The sequence below is a fragment of the Camelus bactrianus genome, chromosome 2 (genome assembly GCF_048773025.1).
Source record: "Camelus bactrianus isolate YW-2024 breed Bactrian camel chromosome 2, ASM4877302v1, whole genome shotgun sequence".
NCBI lineage: Eukaryota > Metazoa > Chordata > Mammalia > Artiodactyla > Camelidae > Camelus > Camelus bactrianus.
Window position 1 is genome coordinate 108,227,999 of NC_133540.1, and position 17,687 is coordinate 108,245,685.

Here is a 17,687-nt window from a genome sequence, read left to right on the forward strand (position 1 = left end):
TGTGGCTCAACTAGCATCCCTCTGTTACTCACAAGTCAACACTTAACTGTAATTCTCAGTTGACGGTGTAACTGTGTTGGGGAGAGAAAAGAGTGCATTACTTATCTAGGCTCATTAAGGGTAATGGATATATATAAAAAGAGAAACACTTTGATATATTTCCTTGATTCTCAGATGCTGTCAATTTAATAATAGCTTTTAAGAAATAAAGAAACATTACTTCATTAAACATATTCTTATTGATTGTGAAAATCATCTGGATTTCAGAATGTTAAAATGTGGCAGGGAAAATGAATCTAGGATACTAAAAAAGTAAAAACTATAATTTCCAGAGCTCTGGTCACATCTCAGAGTGAAAATTTTAAAATCATACAGAAATGAATACTCTTGTTTATAAAGGTAATCCCCACTGTTTCTGCTACCATAAGAATGAGATAAGCAACAATAATGTAACAGGAAGATGTCCTCATTGGCCGTGATATTAGGTAGCAGCAAAAACAAAACAAAACATTTAGGCCTGAGAAACCTACACTGGTTTAGTAAGTGACAGACTATATTTATCTATAATTTATTTATCGCTATAGATTCTGAACCATCCTAGAAAAGGAGACAGTATATCTTATAAAATTGCCAAAATAATTTGGGCATGGATCTGATTTAGAATTCCTACCATGCTTTCAGCAGCAGAGGCTCGGTCATCAGTCTTCATCACGCAAAACTGCATGTCGCTAGGCTCTGACCTCACTGGTGTCTGCAGGGGTGAACATACTATATCACGATGAATAAACCCCACACTGAAATTCATTATATTAATAAAACAGGTTTCATTTTTGTTATAGGACTAAAACCTGAAAATTCCACTGCTATAAACATCTAGAAATTCTGGATGATGAACACGCATCTTATTAAATGGCTAAGATAAGCTTGAAAGAAGGTAAGGAAAACTTCCAGGGACCATAAGCAAAGATCAAACTGAAAAGCAAAGTGTGTGCAGAAACTGATGCTGTGTTTCTTTCCTGTGCTCCATGTTTGTAAATTTGCTGCTCCTATCTATGGAGACTAAGAGTGCTGAAGAAATTCCTGGTGATGTAGATATGGAAGAAGAAAAAGTGATGATTCAGATGAAGAAAAAGATTTCACTGAAAAAGTCCAGGACACAAATGACACAGATTGGCAGAAGACATTATCTCATGAAAAATAATCTGAATATCTGATGCAGATTTTCAAAGCAGCAGCATGTAAAGGGAGACAATAAGGAAGCCCATTTGACTCAGGCTGGGCTTTGGGGCAGAAGAAAATTGTTTTCAAATCAAAGACTTCCCCTTCTATCTTCATTATAGTCTGAGGTTCAGATTTATACTTTGAGTGGTCTAGAAACTCCCTGCAGTGTTTGGCAAAGACAAATATAAAGCCTCTCCCAAGGCTGCAAAAAACTTCCACAGATAAGCCCTGCTGAAGATGAGCTCACAATTCAAAATGAGAAAACTAACAAAGAAGCAATGCAACAAGAGCAAGAGTCAGCAGATCTAAAAAGAACAGAATTGTCAGAAAGAGATCATAAAATAAATACTTTTAAAATGACTAAAAACATAAAAGGACTCATAAATATGAAAAAAGACAACACTTTCTTTAAAAGTCCAAGCAGATTTTTAAATGAACTTCAAAGCACTTTCTACAAATAAAAAGTAGAGCCATTAAAATAAGAAGACTCAATGGGCTAGACAGAAGATTAGACAAATTTGAAAAATAAGTGAACTGATTTGAGGAAATTATACTGAAGGCTTCACAGAATGACAAAAAGAAACTATGAATAAAAAATTAAGAGATATAAGAAGGTCCAGCATACACCTAACACTTGCTTTAGAAAGACAGAATAGAAAGGTCAAGAGGTGAATTTCAAAGAGATAATGACTAAGAATTTTCCAGAATTGATGAAAGACAGTAATCTTCAGATTCAGGAAGCAAAACAAGTCCTCATCAGGATAAATAAAGATAGATCCACACAAATTACATTGCAGTGCTCTGCAGAACAGCCAAGTCAAAGCAATTCAGAGAAAATACCAAATGAACCAGTACTTATAATGTATGCTTTATTTACCATATCACAACTTATGTAGTATGTTAAATTCTGGAAGCAACTTCTTAGCGATTAAAAATGGGAAATAAATGACACAAATGAACTTATTTATAAGATAGAAATAGACTCACAGACATAGAAAACAAACTTGTGAATTACCAGGGAGGAAAGGGCAGGGGAGTGGGTGGAGGGATAAATTGGGAGTTTGGGATTTGCAGATACTGCTATATATAAAATAGATAAACAGCAAGGTCCTACTGTATAGCACAGGGAACTATATTCAATACCTTGTAATAGCCAATAATGAAAAAGAATATGAAAAGGAATATAAATACATAGGTATACCAGAATCACTATGCTATATATCAAATATTAACACAACATTGTAAACTGACTATACTTCAATAAAAAATAAGTAAAAATTAAAACGGGAAATAGTTATCTGGTATGTAAATAATGTCTGAACAATAAAGGCTTCCTGGGATGTTATATGGAAAAGTATTGTAAGGTCATATCTTGATTCAGTGAATTAAAAAAAATGCCAGTATCTATTGATGATGTCTGATATGGATACAAGAGGGGGGACCTGTTCCATTCTAATTCTAAATGGCACTGATATAGAGTGATCAAAATTACAAGGTTTCTAGAAGCTTTTTTTTTTATACAGTAATGCCTGATTAATCTTCCTCAAGAACCACTGTAATCATGCTATGGTCTGCTCAACATGATTGAATTATTTACTTCTCCCTAACTTTCAAAGGTTTCCAGATACAAGAATCATACTTTTGTTCAGTTTTATCTTCTATAAATTCTCAAAGCCCAAATCTTCAGTCAGTCCAGTCTTGAACAAGCCATGAACAAGCTGTAATAAGTTCTTCCTCTTATCTTTGTTCTGTTCTGCCTTGGAGTGAATGACAGTGATTGCTACATGTCTTATAATGTCCACTGAAACAAGCTTTAGCAGGGCACATGGCCACCCAGGCAGACTAAACTTGCAGGTTCCCTAGGTGGGGCCATATAACTAGGTTCGAGTCATACGGTATAAATGGAAATAATGACTGTATCTTCCAGGTCAGGTTGTTCACAAATTTCTTGCACTCCACTTCTCTTTTTCCCTTCCCTGGGGCTGACATGCAGATGTGGTACCCGTATGCTAGCTTTAACTATGCACATGAGGGCAAAACACCCTAGAAAACGACAAAGCAATAAGACGAAAGGAATCTGGGGCCCTATACCACCTTGTGAAGCAGAGATACATAGATGACCTGCCTACTTCTCTGTTATATGAGAAAAAAGAAAGAGGAAAAAGCCACTCAAACTACCATATCCTGAGTCCTTATAATTTGGCGTCTGTTACAATAGTTTAGCCTACACTTGACTGATTTAGATCATCTTCTCTCTTACAGAGTCATAATTCAACTTCCATTTCTCCCCTCTATCTCAAAAATGCTACAGGAGTTGTAAGCTATACCACAAAATTTGACAGTTAATCTTATAAGGTGATAGGTATTTTATCACGATTAGTTTGGGAAGCAATTTAACATATTAGTTAAAGGTATGGGCTTTAGAATCAAGCAGACCTGATTGAGTGCAGTTGTTAACATTTACATTGTAAATATGTATGTATAAAATAGGAGTTATTTCACAAATACACTGTCTGATTATAACCACAGAGCTGATAATCCATGCTAACACTAGATAATGGGAAATGTACAAAGAAGGATATTTGGATAAAGTATTCATATTAAAGAAAAATGTCCTAATACATAAGAAAAAAATTTGATGTTTAGTATATGAAGTAATTATATACATATCTCATATAGAGATTTTCAAATTTATAGCTCACTTTGATGGACAAACTTTATTTCAGAGGAAAACGTGAACAGAGCAGACCAGAGAGAGATTACTGTATTACCTGTCTTATCGTGTCACCTTCCTGATTACTAACTGTAATCATTTTATCTTCACCACCTAAAGCAAGCATATTTTCTGCATTCCAACATCCACATGTGATTCTCTTAGTATGTTTTCCTGAAAAAGAGATGATTTTTGTACAGACATACTGATTTCTCAAAAAAAAATTTTTTTTTAATCTGTGATGTCAATCTGAAAGTTTAGGTAATATACCATGGAAATTAAGCAGATACAGAATTTAAAATCTCATCAAAGCAGCGTCTAAGCAACCTTATTTAAAACGGTTTATTACCAAGTTGTAAATCAAGATAACAGTAAATAAAGGCAATCCTGTTTTCCAACTTTTTATGTGGCTATGAGCATAGGCTACAACATAAAAAGATGTTCCACCCCTTGACAAGTTTGTTTACCATATAACCAAACCCATCATGATAATGTCTTACGAGAAGTAAATCTTGAAGGGAGGGTATAGCTCAGTAGTAGGGTGCATGCTTAGCATGCATGAGGTCCTGAGTTCAATCTCCAGAACCTCCATTAAAAATATAAGATAAAAAATAAGTAAATAAATAAAATGGGTTAAAAATGTTTTAAAAAAAGAAGTAAATCTCAAAGTACTGAGGTTATTTTTACTATATTCAGCTTCATACTGTGGTAGACCCTTGGAATATGCAGATTCAACATCATAGTTTTGACTATTCGCATATAATGAAAGGACACAGAAGGATTTATGATAATACTGAAGTACAAATATTAATTTAGTGAGACTTGTGTTAAAAATAGTCATTTAGCTAGTGAGGGATATGACATAGCCACTAAGTATCAGGATGCTTTTTAATTGAACAATCTAGCCAGTGCAAAAACTACATTTTGGGGTGGAAGTCACACACTTAACATTGCGGGCATTTGTTGAAGGTCCCGGGATAGATAAATACACAGGAGTCTTAAGGTTAGTTAAGCACACAGATTCTGGAAGCAGGCTGCCTATTTGAATAAGTGGTTCCACCACTTACTGCAAAACCTTGTGTAAGTTATTTAACCTTTCTATGGCTTAGTCACATTGTCCAAAAACTGGGGGTAATAGGGGGAGCTATCTCATAGGGCTGAGGAGCAAATGAGTTAAAGCACTTAGAAGGGCGCCAGGCATACAGAAGTGCTACAAATGTTAGCTATTTCAGCTGTGACTGAGACAGAGATCATGTCTAATTTATCCTTTGCACCCCTTATAGAACCTAATACAGTATGTATACAGAAAGTAGGTTCTTAAACAAATAATCGTTAAGTGAGTAGACCCTGAGGCCAAAGTGTGCCTAGTGTGTTAGTGGCTCAGCTAGGAGGCCGGTGTGGATGGAGGACAGGAAGTGAAGAAAGACGAGTAAGAGATGAAGTCAGAGAGTTTGCAGGGCCAGATCATGGAGGGCTTGGCTGGCCACTGTGAGGACTTTGACTTTGACCCTGGGTGAGATGGAGAGCCCTTGGAGAGTTCTGAGTAGAAGGCTCACTGGCTTCTGGGTGGAGAATATTCTACAGCAGGGCAAGAGTTGAAGCAGGGAGACCAGTTAAGAGATTGCAGAAGTTCAGGTGGAAGATGTCTGAGCCCCACACCATTGTGGTAGCAGTAGAGGTGATGAGAACAGTCTTGATTCTGGAGGTATCTGAAGGTAGATTCTACAAGATTTTCTGGCAAATTAAGTATGGAAGGTATAAGAAAGATGAGTCAAGGATGACGATAAGGTTTGGCCTAAAGACCTAAAAGGATGGAATGTCATCCATGATAAGAGGGGAAAGCTACGGGTCAAAAGGGTTTTGGTGAAAAATAAAAAAGGAGGGTTGGTGATATTAAATTTGAAGTGTTTACTAGAAATCTCATTGGAGATGTTGAGTAAGCAATTGGATATATGAGTCCAGAGTTTGGAAGAGAGAAATACGGGACTATAGAGATAGTATTTCAGATCAGGAGACCAGAGCACAAAAGTGAAGGGACTATTCAGAGAAGAGCCTGGGATATAGGAGAGTTTGCTGACCATAGATTAAGGGGTTTGGGTGATACACTGGAGCTGGGTACCCAGAGTAATGGGCACTAGAATGGAAAAAGGAGTACACCAAGAGAGGTGAAAAGATGCCAAAGACAAACTTCTTTCTACACTCAAGAAAGAAAGAAGAAAATCTCTCCTATTCTTCTAGTGCTCAAAAGTCAGGTTGGCCTTAACATCAGGAATAAGAGTTAACACATTTTGTGTGCACACTTACAGTGTTTGGGGCACTTTATATGTACTGACTCATTTAATTAATATTAACTCATACTTAATATATGACGGTAACTGAATCAGGTTATCAGGAGACTGGTAATATTAAATAAACTGTGGTCAGTGGAATTCATGCACATTAGAACCATGCAAAGTGAGAACTGCTTGTGTCTAGTTAGTTCAAGGAAATAAATCAGCAAGATGAAACAAGGTAACAGATGTTTAGTTACTGTGAAAATTGCTCACTGATCATGCTATGGTACAGCTGCTTTCAAAAGTGGAATAGCTTGGTTTTGGGAAAGTAAATTATTTCAAAGGAAAAAAGGCAGAGCCACAAATCACAACAAACTCTGAAAGAGGCAGCTAAAGGACCTAAGATATATAATTAACCTGCATCTTTTCAGGTCCACTTTACATAGTTAATAAATAAGATTGAGATTAGAATTACTATTCATTTAAATACAAAAATCACATATAAAATCATGTGTATATGACAAATATTGACACATAATAATCAAGCTTTGACAAATTATTTTCTTATACCTCAAGTGTCAAAATTTCTGGGGCTTAAAAGTTAACTGGTAGGATATACCTGCAAATGAAGTGGGATACAGAAAACAGCTACTGAAGTCAAATAGACTAATTTATATGGTGAAAGCTCATTTTTGTAACAAAATTTTTTAGTTTAATTTTTCAAATGGATCAGTGACATACCTGTTTAGCTATAGAGCACTAAAGATATTCACATTAAAGATCTACATATATGTGGAAATTATTTGAAATGAAAAGTGTCCTTAACTGAAAGGCACTTTCTCTGTGTGGGCACTATTATCTCCAGCATTTAATTCTTTCATTAGCAGTAAATTACACTGGCCATCTGTATGTAAGTAAGCCCCCTGGTTTCACCATTCACCAGCATGATGTTACAGTAATTGAAAAGAATCAATACTGTCTCCTCCTGGGTATTTAGAGGGCAGATGCTAAGTGACCAGAGATTAGCGGCATAGAAGAGACTGAACCAAAAAGGTCAGAGAAGGAATAAACACACATACCTCCAGTCATATACCCTGAGGCAACTATAAATCCTACCCAACACAGAGATTAAATTGGTGTTTGGAGAGAATGAGGGGTCAGAATTAGGAATCTGGATATACTCGGTCCAAGAAGTCACCAGATGTTTCAGCCCACCTCCTAATGTGTTGATATGCATATGAGCTATACCATGCCAGAGGTGCAATCTGGGTGAGAAAAGGGCAGATGGAAGGCATGCTATTAATGTGCTAGTGTCCAAAGGCACAGGCTCGCCTTAGGGCAACCTGTTCTACGTAGCCTGGGAAATTCTTAGTAGGGAGTGAGGAGGGACCTTCTAGCTTAGCTCGATGTATGGGGAATCTTAATTTTAAATTACAAAATTTCCCTTGCAATATCAGGAAAATCTGAGGTGATAAAATTTACATTTACGTAAAGCATCGCAAATATTTAGCAGTGTTTCCAGCCATCACCTACCAAGGACAGGAATCTTTCGAGATGTCTGACGATTATAAATAAGCAAATTTCCTTTAACAGTTCCAACAGCCAGGAAACTTCCAAATTTTGACCAAAGAAGGAAAGACATTTGATCCCTGTAACATTGAGATATAAATTACTAGACAGTTCACAATCATAACCCCTAAGTGGCCCTTTTAAAAAGTACTTCATGCATAATTTTAACATCTACTTAAAAGTGGAAGTACAAAATCACAACTTAATGCTTTAGGACAAAGAGTAAGTGATAAAGACATTTTGAGACACTACAAAGTGATCTTTAATGTACTTAAAATACAAATGCATAATAAATATAAGCTTCAATTCAGTCATGATGGAATTTCATGAAATGACTCATGATGAGATAGTTATTAATTTGTCTGCTAATGATGATTGTAACTCTAAATGTGGTAAAAATCTTAATGGATGATAACATCTCATACTTTAAAAAAAAGTAGGGTCCAATAACATGATATATTAAATTGGAAAAATCATTGGGAATTCATGACCTGAAAAAGGATATACATTTTCCAGCTCTGTCATTATTGAAAGTAGCTCAGAAGGAGGTAGAAGCACATTTGCCTACCACCAGTTCTTAATGTGCATCCTAGGACTCACAAATTGAACTTTTATATAATTCTCTACCAAAGGGAATCAGAACTCCTTGGAGAGTAGCTCATTCCATATACTGAGGAAAGAAATAACAATGGATCTAAAAAAGTGGTCATGAAAGTGCAATCCTAGGACCAGCAACATCACCTGGGAGCTTTAGAAATGCCAGTTCGCAGTTTCCACCCCAGTCCTACTGCATGAGACACTCTGGGGGTGTTGCCCAGTTGCCTGTGTTTTCATAAGCTCTCCAGGTGATTTGGATGCAGCTAAACTTTGAGAGCCACTGACAGATCGTGCAACTGTTTTCAGAAAGCAACCTGGCTTTCAAGAGTGTTGAGGGCAATAATAAAAGGACAAAAGAGTAAGCTTAAAGGGGCTTCCTCTGACTAAATTAGGGGATTTTGAGCATTAAGTATTACATATTCTATTGAAACAAATTGGTTTATGAAAGGCCATAAAACCATAAAGATATTTGGAGGACAAAAATTCACTTAAAGCACATGAAAAGTTAATTGTAGTAACAGGTGAGTGTAATAAAATGTTTAGTTAAAAAATTAACTTTAATTTAAAGTATTAACATACCAGGCTGCTAGGTTTCTTTAATTGACTATATGTTTATTATATCAAGTATATAATATATTTTATAAAAGATATTAAGTACATATTTTATGAAAGATAAATACGCATTTGTCTCTATCAGTTTAAGTAGGGATGGCAGCCATGAGAATATACCTTTCAGATCGCCAACTATAGAAGTGTAACTGACAAGGCCCCCAGCTGCTAGGCATTGGAATCCATCACCTCAGTGTGCTGGGGCCACGTCCTCCCATGGGCTGCTCCCAGACAACGACTGAGCACGGCAGGGATACTGCTGAGGCCCATTCCTGGGACACACAGGACTCCTTTGATGGGTATCCTTGGCTCAAAGACCCCCATAGGCCTAGCTGAACTTTCTAGAACTGTGCTGCTTCTAGGCCCATTTCTTCCTTCCTTCTCTCCTTCACAAGGGTCAGACATGCACTATCGTCTGATGGCTCTTCTGGCCCCTTCTTCCCCCTCTATGTTCCTCCACAGGTATTTACTGTAATAAATACCTTACACATTTAATCCTGTTGTGGAGTCCGCTTCTGAGAAAACATGAATAAAAACAATTGTGAGTGAGCTAAATAGTACCGGAGAAAAGAGGGATTACATGACAAGAACAAGGTCTGATCAGCAACTGTGGTCAAATACAGTAAGAGCAGTGTAACAATATTAGTCCATCCAGTAGTTTACCCTTACTAACAGTCACACGACAGCCAACTAGAAAGAGGCTTAAATAGTGTATTCCAAGAAGATCAAGTAATCAAATGTCTTCAAGAGAAGAGCTAATTAAGCAGACTCCATCTCTCTTCTCGCAGGAGATAAGACCTCCAAAAGGCCCCACAAAGTACAATGAGATACTAAGCAATATGTAAGTTTCCAATAATGCTAACAGAGCAGGCCAATGTATAATAATCATATGTATTTCTGGCCAAGCAAAATTTAAAGACTACATTATTTTAGGAAAAGGCACCTGGCTACCAAAAAAACAAAACAAAACAAAACAAAAAACTGGCAACCTATGTGAAAGACACAGGCTTAAAAAATTCTTGCTGATAGGACAACTGAAGGTCAATTAGAAAACAGGCTGAGTAGGATGACTAGTGCTCAGGTCTGAGTGGCCTTGGGAGAAGCAACCATGTCCCATGATCTAACCAAGATCCAACTGGCTGATGAACCAGATGTTGTATTTAGAGTTTTCTCTGGAAAGACTGCTTTATCCCAGATACATAACTAAATGATTACTGCTGTAAGCCTAGGTAGGGTCAGAGTAAATACCAATTAATCCTAAAAAGATATGAAAGTCATTTAGTAAAAGTGACAAAATAAATTCAATTCATTGTGTCAACATAATGATTTAAGATACTTGAGTAGTAGTAGTAAGTTTTGTAATAATTATGTCTGAATATGTGTTATGAATTGTGTTTAAAGTGCTCCAAAGAATCAAATCAGATAAAATTTATAAATGAAATTTAAATTGTTTGAAGGAAACTTAAGTCAGCAAAATATTTAAGAAAAATTAATACAAAAAATGTTGTTTATTAACTATCATAATGTATCAGATTGATTGATAATTAACAAAAAACAAATAGTAGTAGGTATACCTTTCTATAGCCAAAGGCCTTTAGACATTAGATATTAATAGCAACAATAAAACATCCTTAATTTCACCTTAATTACAGTAACATCTACCATTCACTCAGTTCTTATTTTGGTGCCTGGCCATGGCATACAATTAAATATTACAACAATTCTGAGATGACCTGAAGAAATGGGAAGATAGATGGTGGGAGGCAGAGAGCTGCCAATTTGAAACACCTAGGATTAATTATGCACTTTTCTGTGGGTGAAGATGTAGCCTCCGTGATGCTGAATCTGGTTCAAGAACCAGTACTTGATGTTTATAAACATCTTCTTGAATGGAAGCACACAGCCTGTGTAAAATCCTTCTGAACGGTGATGTACCAAAGTATAAAAGGACAGAGCAAGAAATGAAGATTTTGAGATCCAGCAAGACTTTATGTTGGTCAGACACCGTCACCTGTGGATGCATACCTTGTGCATCACTTTGGAGGGTCAAAGGAAACTGCACTAAGCTATGCTTGGTCCTGCTCTGCAAGGCCACTTGCTTTCTCTAGGTTCAGATATTCCTTGGTAAGTCAGCTGGCAAATTATAGTCTAATCTTAGTGTCCGTGTGTGATCTCTTCCTGCCCACCTGCAGGCCAAATGATGCCATGAGGCAGATATTGTTATTAAACCCATTTTGTATATGTGAAGAAATTGAGGCTTAGAGAGAGGTTAAGCAACTTGTCCAAGGTCAAAATTACAGTTTTAGCTGTAAATATTGACAAGTTTTTCTTTTCCACATGGCCAAATGGTTTCTATCTTAGCAGGGATCTATAATACATTCTGTCTGCCCAGGATTTTTCCCCCTTATGAACTGCCCCACCCTCACCCTACTCTTCACCAGGTAGAATTATCAATCCCACGGCCTTGCCTACCCCATTCAGAGACCTTTTGAAGAACTGAGTGGACACTGGGGATGGGACAGGGACATGCTTTTTTCTCTGGCATAACTTGCTGTGAAGAACTGTTTAAGCTGATACCTGCCAGTAGCCATCAAGAGTCTGACTTAGAAGAAGTCAACAGAGGGAAAAGAGGGGCCAAGAGATGGAGACAGTCTTGACTGCATCATGAGAACCCTAGATTCAGCCATGCCTGCAGCCAATCCCATCTACAGGTTTTCCCATATATGTTTTGCTTCTCCTTTGGACTTTTTAGTCTGTTCCATTGAAAGCAACTTTTTAAGAAGCTGTTTATACTTTATAATTATAACAATTTTATTCTAATTAATTGGGCAAAATTAATAGAGTTAAATATAACAATTTAAAAAGAAATGAACTTTTTCCTTTATAAGAAAATTATCCAACAATGCATCTTTATGATGAAAGTAGTAAGTATTGTTAGCATCAAATCTGCAAATCATTCATGCTTCTAAGCGAAGATTCAAAAAAAAGTTGTTCTTACCGCATGCCACTGTCTAACTGGCTGGTTTTATTTGTGTTGGCATCCCATAGATAAATGCAACTGGATTTCTCGGCAATCACAGCTAGGATATCTCCATCTTTATCCCAGTCCATAGCAACACAGTTACTTGTTAAAAAGAGAGCAAGACATCACTATACTTTTTTTTTTAAGTAGGAGAAAGAAATTTAAACACTCAACTATTTGTGATTTTTTCCTGTAACAAGATCATTCAATCTATTTGAATAGGTCATAAACTTTCTAAAGTGAAAACTATAACTCATCATTCACTGCTTGGATAATACTAACATCAATTTTGTTGTTGTTGAGGAGACAGAAAAAAATTGAATTCTATTTTAAATATCACTCTCATATACAATATTAAATGCAATTATACCTGATAAGTTAGCAGGTTTTCTTGATACCTAGAAGGAACCTGGCCTTTTGGTAAAACAAACTCATCCAGCACCTCTAGAAATGAATCACATCTGGGAATCAGGAGGTAATTTGTACAATCACCTTTTGAAAGATTATTTCCAGATTTACAAAGGGAAAAAGAAGGTACTGATAAGAAGTGAAATTATATCTACATAAGCTGTGTACTAAACAGATCAAGGCTGGGTAGGTGCAGGATTGTAAACAACAATAAGACTGAATTCTGAAATAGTAAGAAATGTTACTTTCATTTCATACCTTAATAGAATAAGAAGAGTGATTCAATTAACATGCCAAAATAGTTATAAATAGGAAATGGTCTATTTAACATGTTTCTTACTGTTTAAAATTACTCCAGAGCATTTATTATAATTTAGAAACTTCCTTGAGGATTAGCTTTTCCTTCTCTGATGTTATTTTGGGTATCTGGGTAAGCCATACTCAGACTTACATTTAAGACAGCTGGGGAATTACTTCAGTTATTCTTCAAACTGTTAAAATATGTTGTCGGATCTTAATTTTCTATATTTTCAGAGATATGTGGAGCATGGAAGAGGGAGGCCTTCAAATTGTTGATCAATTGGTTTATCTGGAGATCTTTTATCAGTGTAATTCAACTTAATCAATACAGCAAAGAACTTAGATGTAAAAAAAATAAGGCCATATATAATCAAAATAGATGTCACAGAGATCACGTAATAAAGCTCATATAATTTACTCAAAGAAGTTTTCCTACTAAGTGCCTTCTTACTTTACTTTAGACGAGATTATAACGAGCTTTCCCTCTGTACCCCAGAATACAGAAGCCAGAAGCAACAATTAAGAGAGCGATGAGAAATAGCAACATGGTGCCATCAGGTGGGTGGGAGAGAAGTAAAACAACCTGATTTGCAAAGATGGTGGCAATAAACTACAGAAAGCAGACATGAATTTAAAATGCCTGGCAGCATAAGACCATTCAGCTGAAGGACTCGACACATCGTTAATAACCACTGAGACTATCAGTAAAATAACTAACACAGGTAATGATTACATGGAACCATTAAAAATGCTTTCGTTATGCTTGTTGGAATCTAGAAGGATTTCCTTAAAATGGATAATATAAAGTCTTCATCCTTTAAGAAGTATACGGAAAGTATTTTCCAAGAATTTATTAGAGAGGAAATAATACATGTCATACAGGCATATCTTAGCTGCATATATACACACTAAGGCTTATTTATAATGAAGTAAGAATTCTCATTTAAGACTCATTTATAATTCTGCCTTAAAGCTCATCTGTGAATGTATGAGTGTTTATAAGTATAAACTCTAACTTATATGCTATATAGCTACATATTTCATTGACTGCTTATGGTATAAAAAAACAAACCTCTTTGAAACTGGAGAAAGCAAAAGAGGAGATACAGTTTAGATATAAATCATAAAATTCTATTTGATTATAGTCTTAGAACAGTGCTTTTTTTTTTATCTTTTAGGCAATAAAGCCTGAAAAAGTTTTTGATCTACCTCTGTACTTACCCAGATAAGTTAATTTCACTTCTTTTTTGACCATGGCGATCAAAGATTTTCACAATATGATCAGCTCTAAAAGCAATTAGAACACAAAGATATGATGTAAATGTTTCTTATTTATCTCTCTATATAAAAAGTCTTTTACATCCAAGTGATTTCAATATTCTCTCATGATAGTTTCATAATTTATATCTAAAAAATTATTATCAGGAAAAAATTTCTATGAACTATGATGTTAACAGAAATGAATATATTACTTTTCCCACCATTTTAATTTCATCCAAGAATTTCTACTGAATAGATGGTGGGGTTAGGTGGGCATACAACCATTTGGAGTCAGGATGACATACTAACATTTAATGATTTCTTACCCTGTTACTGCAAGGTAGTTTCCTGATGTTTTCTGCCAGGTAAACTGTATCGGTGTGCCAAGCCAAGTCTTTTCTAGCAGTGAGAAAACACACTAAAAAACAAAAACCCACAATCTTTATATTTTCAAAATATACAATTAAGTGTTGATCAAAAAAGATGTCAAAACACAATAATGAAAACAGTAGGATTCAGGATGGTGAGGGCTTATGGTACAGATTACCCAAAAGAAGTCAATATAACAAACAAAATGATGAATCAATTAACCAACCAGACAAAAAACCCACAGTCTGGTTGGTAAAGCACAGACCTCAATATGTATGGAAGCGTTTGCAATAAAACTTTTTTGCATTTGAATGTTTTTCAATATTAATTTTATAAAAATTTATAACCTTAGTGTTTTAAAGCTATTAAAGATTTAACTAATTTAAACTTGAATTTAGCTAGTTATCAATGGCATGGATTTGGGGGGATTAACAAAACTGCCACTAAAAACTTAACCATGATAGAAATACAAAATGCCCATACTTCCTTCAAAATTATTTTTTTCCTTTATCTATTACTTACTTACTTCATCATTAAGTGTTTAATTTGGCAACATAAAACTCTTCCAGTGGTCAAAATTAAACACCAATCATAGGCATTTCCTATGTTAAAGCGAAGATGAAATCCACCTCTGTGGAAAACAGGGATGTGCTATAATCACAGGTACATCCAAGTTTTGTGGAGCACAAAGACACCCTTACAGAAAAAAAAAAGAAGTTTAAACGCATCTTACTTTGCAATTTTATGACCACATTGCCCTGGAATCCTACCATGCAAGTGAGAGATCCCTAAACTTGAATTTCACTAGCTTCATGGCAGATCTCCTTCTGGTTGTGAATTTACATATTAATTTTCTTCAAAGTAGCTATATAGATGCTCGCTACCCATACAATGAGATGGAAAAGGTGCTAGCTTTACAACCAGAAAACCAACGTTTAGACCTTGCCTTTATTTATTAGCTGTAGGGCTTAAAGCAGGTAGATTAAATTGCCTCAAGCACAGAATTCTCAGCTGTAAACCAGGTATAACTATCTCATTACTTCTGGTACTTCATAAATTGTGAAGAGCTTTAGAAATGTGAGTTAAGATTACCGGTCCGTCAATTCCAATCTCCACACTAATAGCCATGAGAATGCATAAAATAATTTTAAAATCGAGCTTTCCATTTCTTTACCAGATCAGGGCCGGGGGGCGGGGGTATTACTTGATAAAGAGTGAATGAGCTGTAGCCAGGGACCGGGGAATAGGGTTCACGAGAAGCCCAAGCCTAGGAATTGTGCACGCAGAGGATGACGCTCTTGAGTGTGAGATCTACGTGTGCAATTTCCCCGTGAATACTGTACACTGCCACCAAGTGATCTGTAAAATTGCACCAGTCACAGGCAGTACAATTTGAGGTTATTCTTTCGGAGGCTTTCACTCTTTTTAGGGTGCTGAGCAGTTGCGCGGCTTGCCAGGGGTTTAGCTGCAAGAAACTAGGCAGCTCGTGACGTCCGAACGAGTCAACTTCACCACGACCCTCCAAATACATTCACACGACATGTTCCTTCTGCCGTGCGAAGTCCGGGGTGTTCAGATCCAGTCTGCTCACCGCCGGCCGCAGCGGCGTTCCCTCTTCCCACACAGCTTCACCTCCGTCCGCGATCCCAGAAACGAGAGGCCTCCTTCCCCGCCTTCTCCTCTTCAATTTTCCTTCCTTTCTCCCCATTCCTTCAACTTCGCCCCTGCTCTCTCCATCCTTGGTCATCCCGCTCTTTTCTCCAGTCCTCACGCACTCGGGAGGAGGGAGATAGTCACAAACCCTACCTTCAAAGCGATGCTCGAAGGGCTAAGGGGAGGGTCAGGGGTCGCGTCTTCCCGCCCCCCCGGGGTTTGTAGGTTATTTACCTTCATCTCAAAGCTCCAGCGGCCGCGCGATCTAGCAAGTGCGCAGGCGCACCCGGTCTCCTCCAAGAAGGCTACCGCGTTCCCGTCACCCAGGAGACAGCGCGAGCAGTGACCAATCAGCGAGCGCCAGCTGAAGGGCGGTGCCTCTCGGAGCCCTGCGCCGGGGAGGGAGGGAAGGAGGCGTGGACTGGGATGACGTGACGCCAGAGAAGCAAAACCCTCAGAAGCTGAGCGTCGCGAGACCTTGCTGAGCCTGGGCTTTCTGGCTGGGCCCTGATTGGATGAGATTCGGAGACTCACCGCGAGGAGGCGGGCACTGTGAGACCTGGAATGCGCCTGCGTAAATTGCAACAGGGGCTGCTAAGGAGCCTGGTGGCCAGAGGGGGCGCTGAGAAGTTCAAGAAAAGAAAGGAGCTAAGTGTTGGATAAAAGCTAAGAATTGGTTCCCTCGAAAGAGATTACTCTGCAGCCATTCAAAGGATGTTAAAGCTGAAGACTGATTTCTGCTGGTCGTATCTTCAGATTTTTAATTTTGGATGCAAGAATTGCAAAGTAAACGATTTCTTTAATAGGTCATTGGGTGAAGGAGAAAAAGGTTGGAGAAGTAGAAATTCAGAAATTGTCCTTGTAATATTTAAGAGTGAATGGGACTTTTTAGATTTAGGGAATGTAAGGAGACAAAATTTTACTTTTACCTTCTTAGGGCCTGAGAATTAAACTGATAGAAGACCAATTAACAGCAGAAAAGCATACAAATTTAGATGTGTTATGTTTACATGATATGGGAGCCCTCATAAGGAAGAGATCCAAAGAATTGGTGAAACTTATATGCTTTTCTGTTGGATTAAACAAAGAGAGACAATTGTGAAAAAGTAACTAAATTATGTAGTAAAGCTAAAGGAAGAAAATAATTTTAACAAGGTCTGTTTGTACAGAATTAATCTCAACTTCTCCTTGATAGTAGGAATGTTATTTTCCTTCTGGTACAGGGAGGGCATCTTTTACATGGGAGTTTTTAATCTCCTGTTTTCAGGATGAAAAGGGAAGAGTAGAATGTCCTTTTGCATCTCCTGTACCTTTAGCTCAAAATAATCCTTATGCCAAAGTGGCATATTTTGGGGTGATATATTCTACCACCCTTCAGTGGAAGTTTACATATAGAAAAGTTAAATTAGGTCAACAAAAAAGGAAAGAAAGAAAGAAAGAAAGAGAGAAAGAAAGAAAATCAGGAGAGTATAGAGTCCTGCAAACCACGGAGAAGCAATTCAAGAGGTTCATAGTAGTTATTTTTAAGACTATTGGTTTTCTCTCAGAAGAAGAGGTCACTGTAAAGTGATAGAGTAAGAATAGATATAAGGAACTGAAAGAAGTCAACTTATTAAGAGATATTAGGCAATTAGTCTTATTGAGCACTTTTTTTTTTGGGTGGGAAGTTGTTTCAGTTGCAAATTCCATCTCT

At 37.0% G+C, this 17,687-nt stretch overlaps 1 protein-coding gene across 4 annotated transcripts in view; it reads right to left on the bottom strand.

Annotated features, from left to right (window-relative positions):
* The window catches only part of WDR19 (WD repeat domain 19), a 76,952-nt gene extending 60,641 nt beyond the window's left edge, over positions 1-16,311 (bottom strand). The window contains exons 1-8 of one of the 4 annotated variants that reach the window (XM_045522383.2): positions 16,229-16,270; positions 14,868-15,037; positions 14,299-14,390; positions 13,934-13,999; positions 11,981-12,106; positions 7,741-7,856; positions 3,993-4,108; positions 671-751 (exon numbers count right to left, since the gene is read on the bottom strand). In XM_045522383.2, coding sequence (XP_045378339.1) covers positions 671-751; positions 3,993-4,108; positions 7,741-7,856; positions 11,981-12,093 — 426 coding nt within the window. In that variant the 5' untranslated portion in view covers positions 12,094-12,106; positions 13,934-13,999; positions 14,299-14,390; positions 14,868-15,037; positions 16,229-16,270. Of the gene's footprint in view, positions 1-670; positions 752-3,992; positions 4,109-7,740; positions 7,857-11,980; positions 12,107-13,933; positions 14,000-14,298; positions 14,391-14,867; positions 15,038-16,228 lie in introns of those variants that run through there. The other 3 variants (XM_074349083.1, XM_010962667.3, XM_074349085.1) reach the window with 3 other exon arrangements.
* Between the last annotated feature and the right edge of the window lie 1,376 nt (positions 16,312-17,687).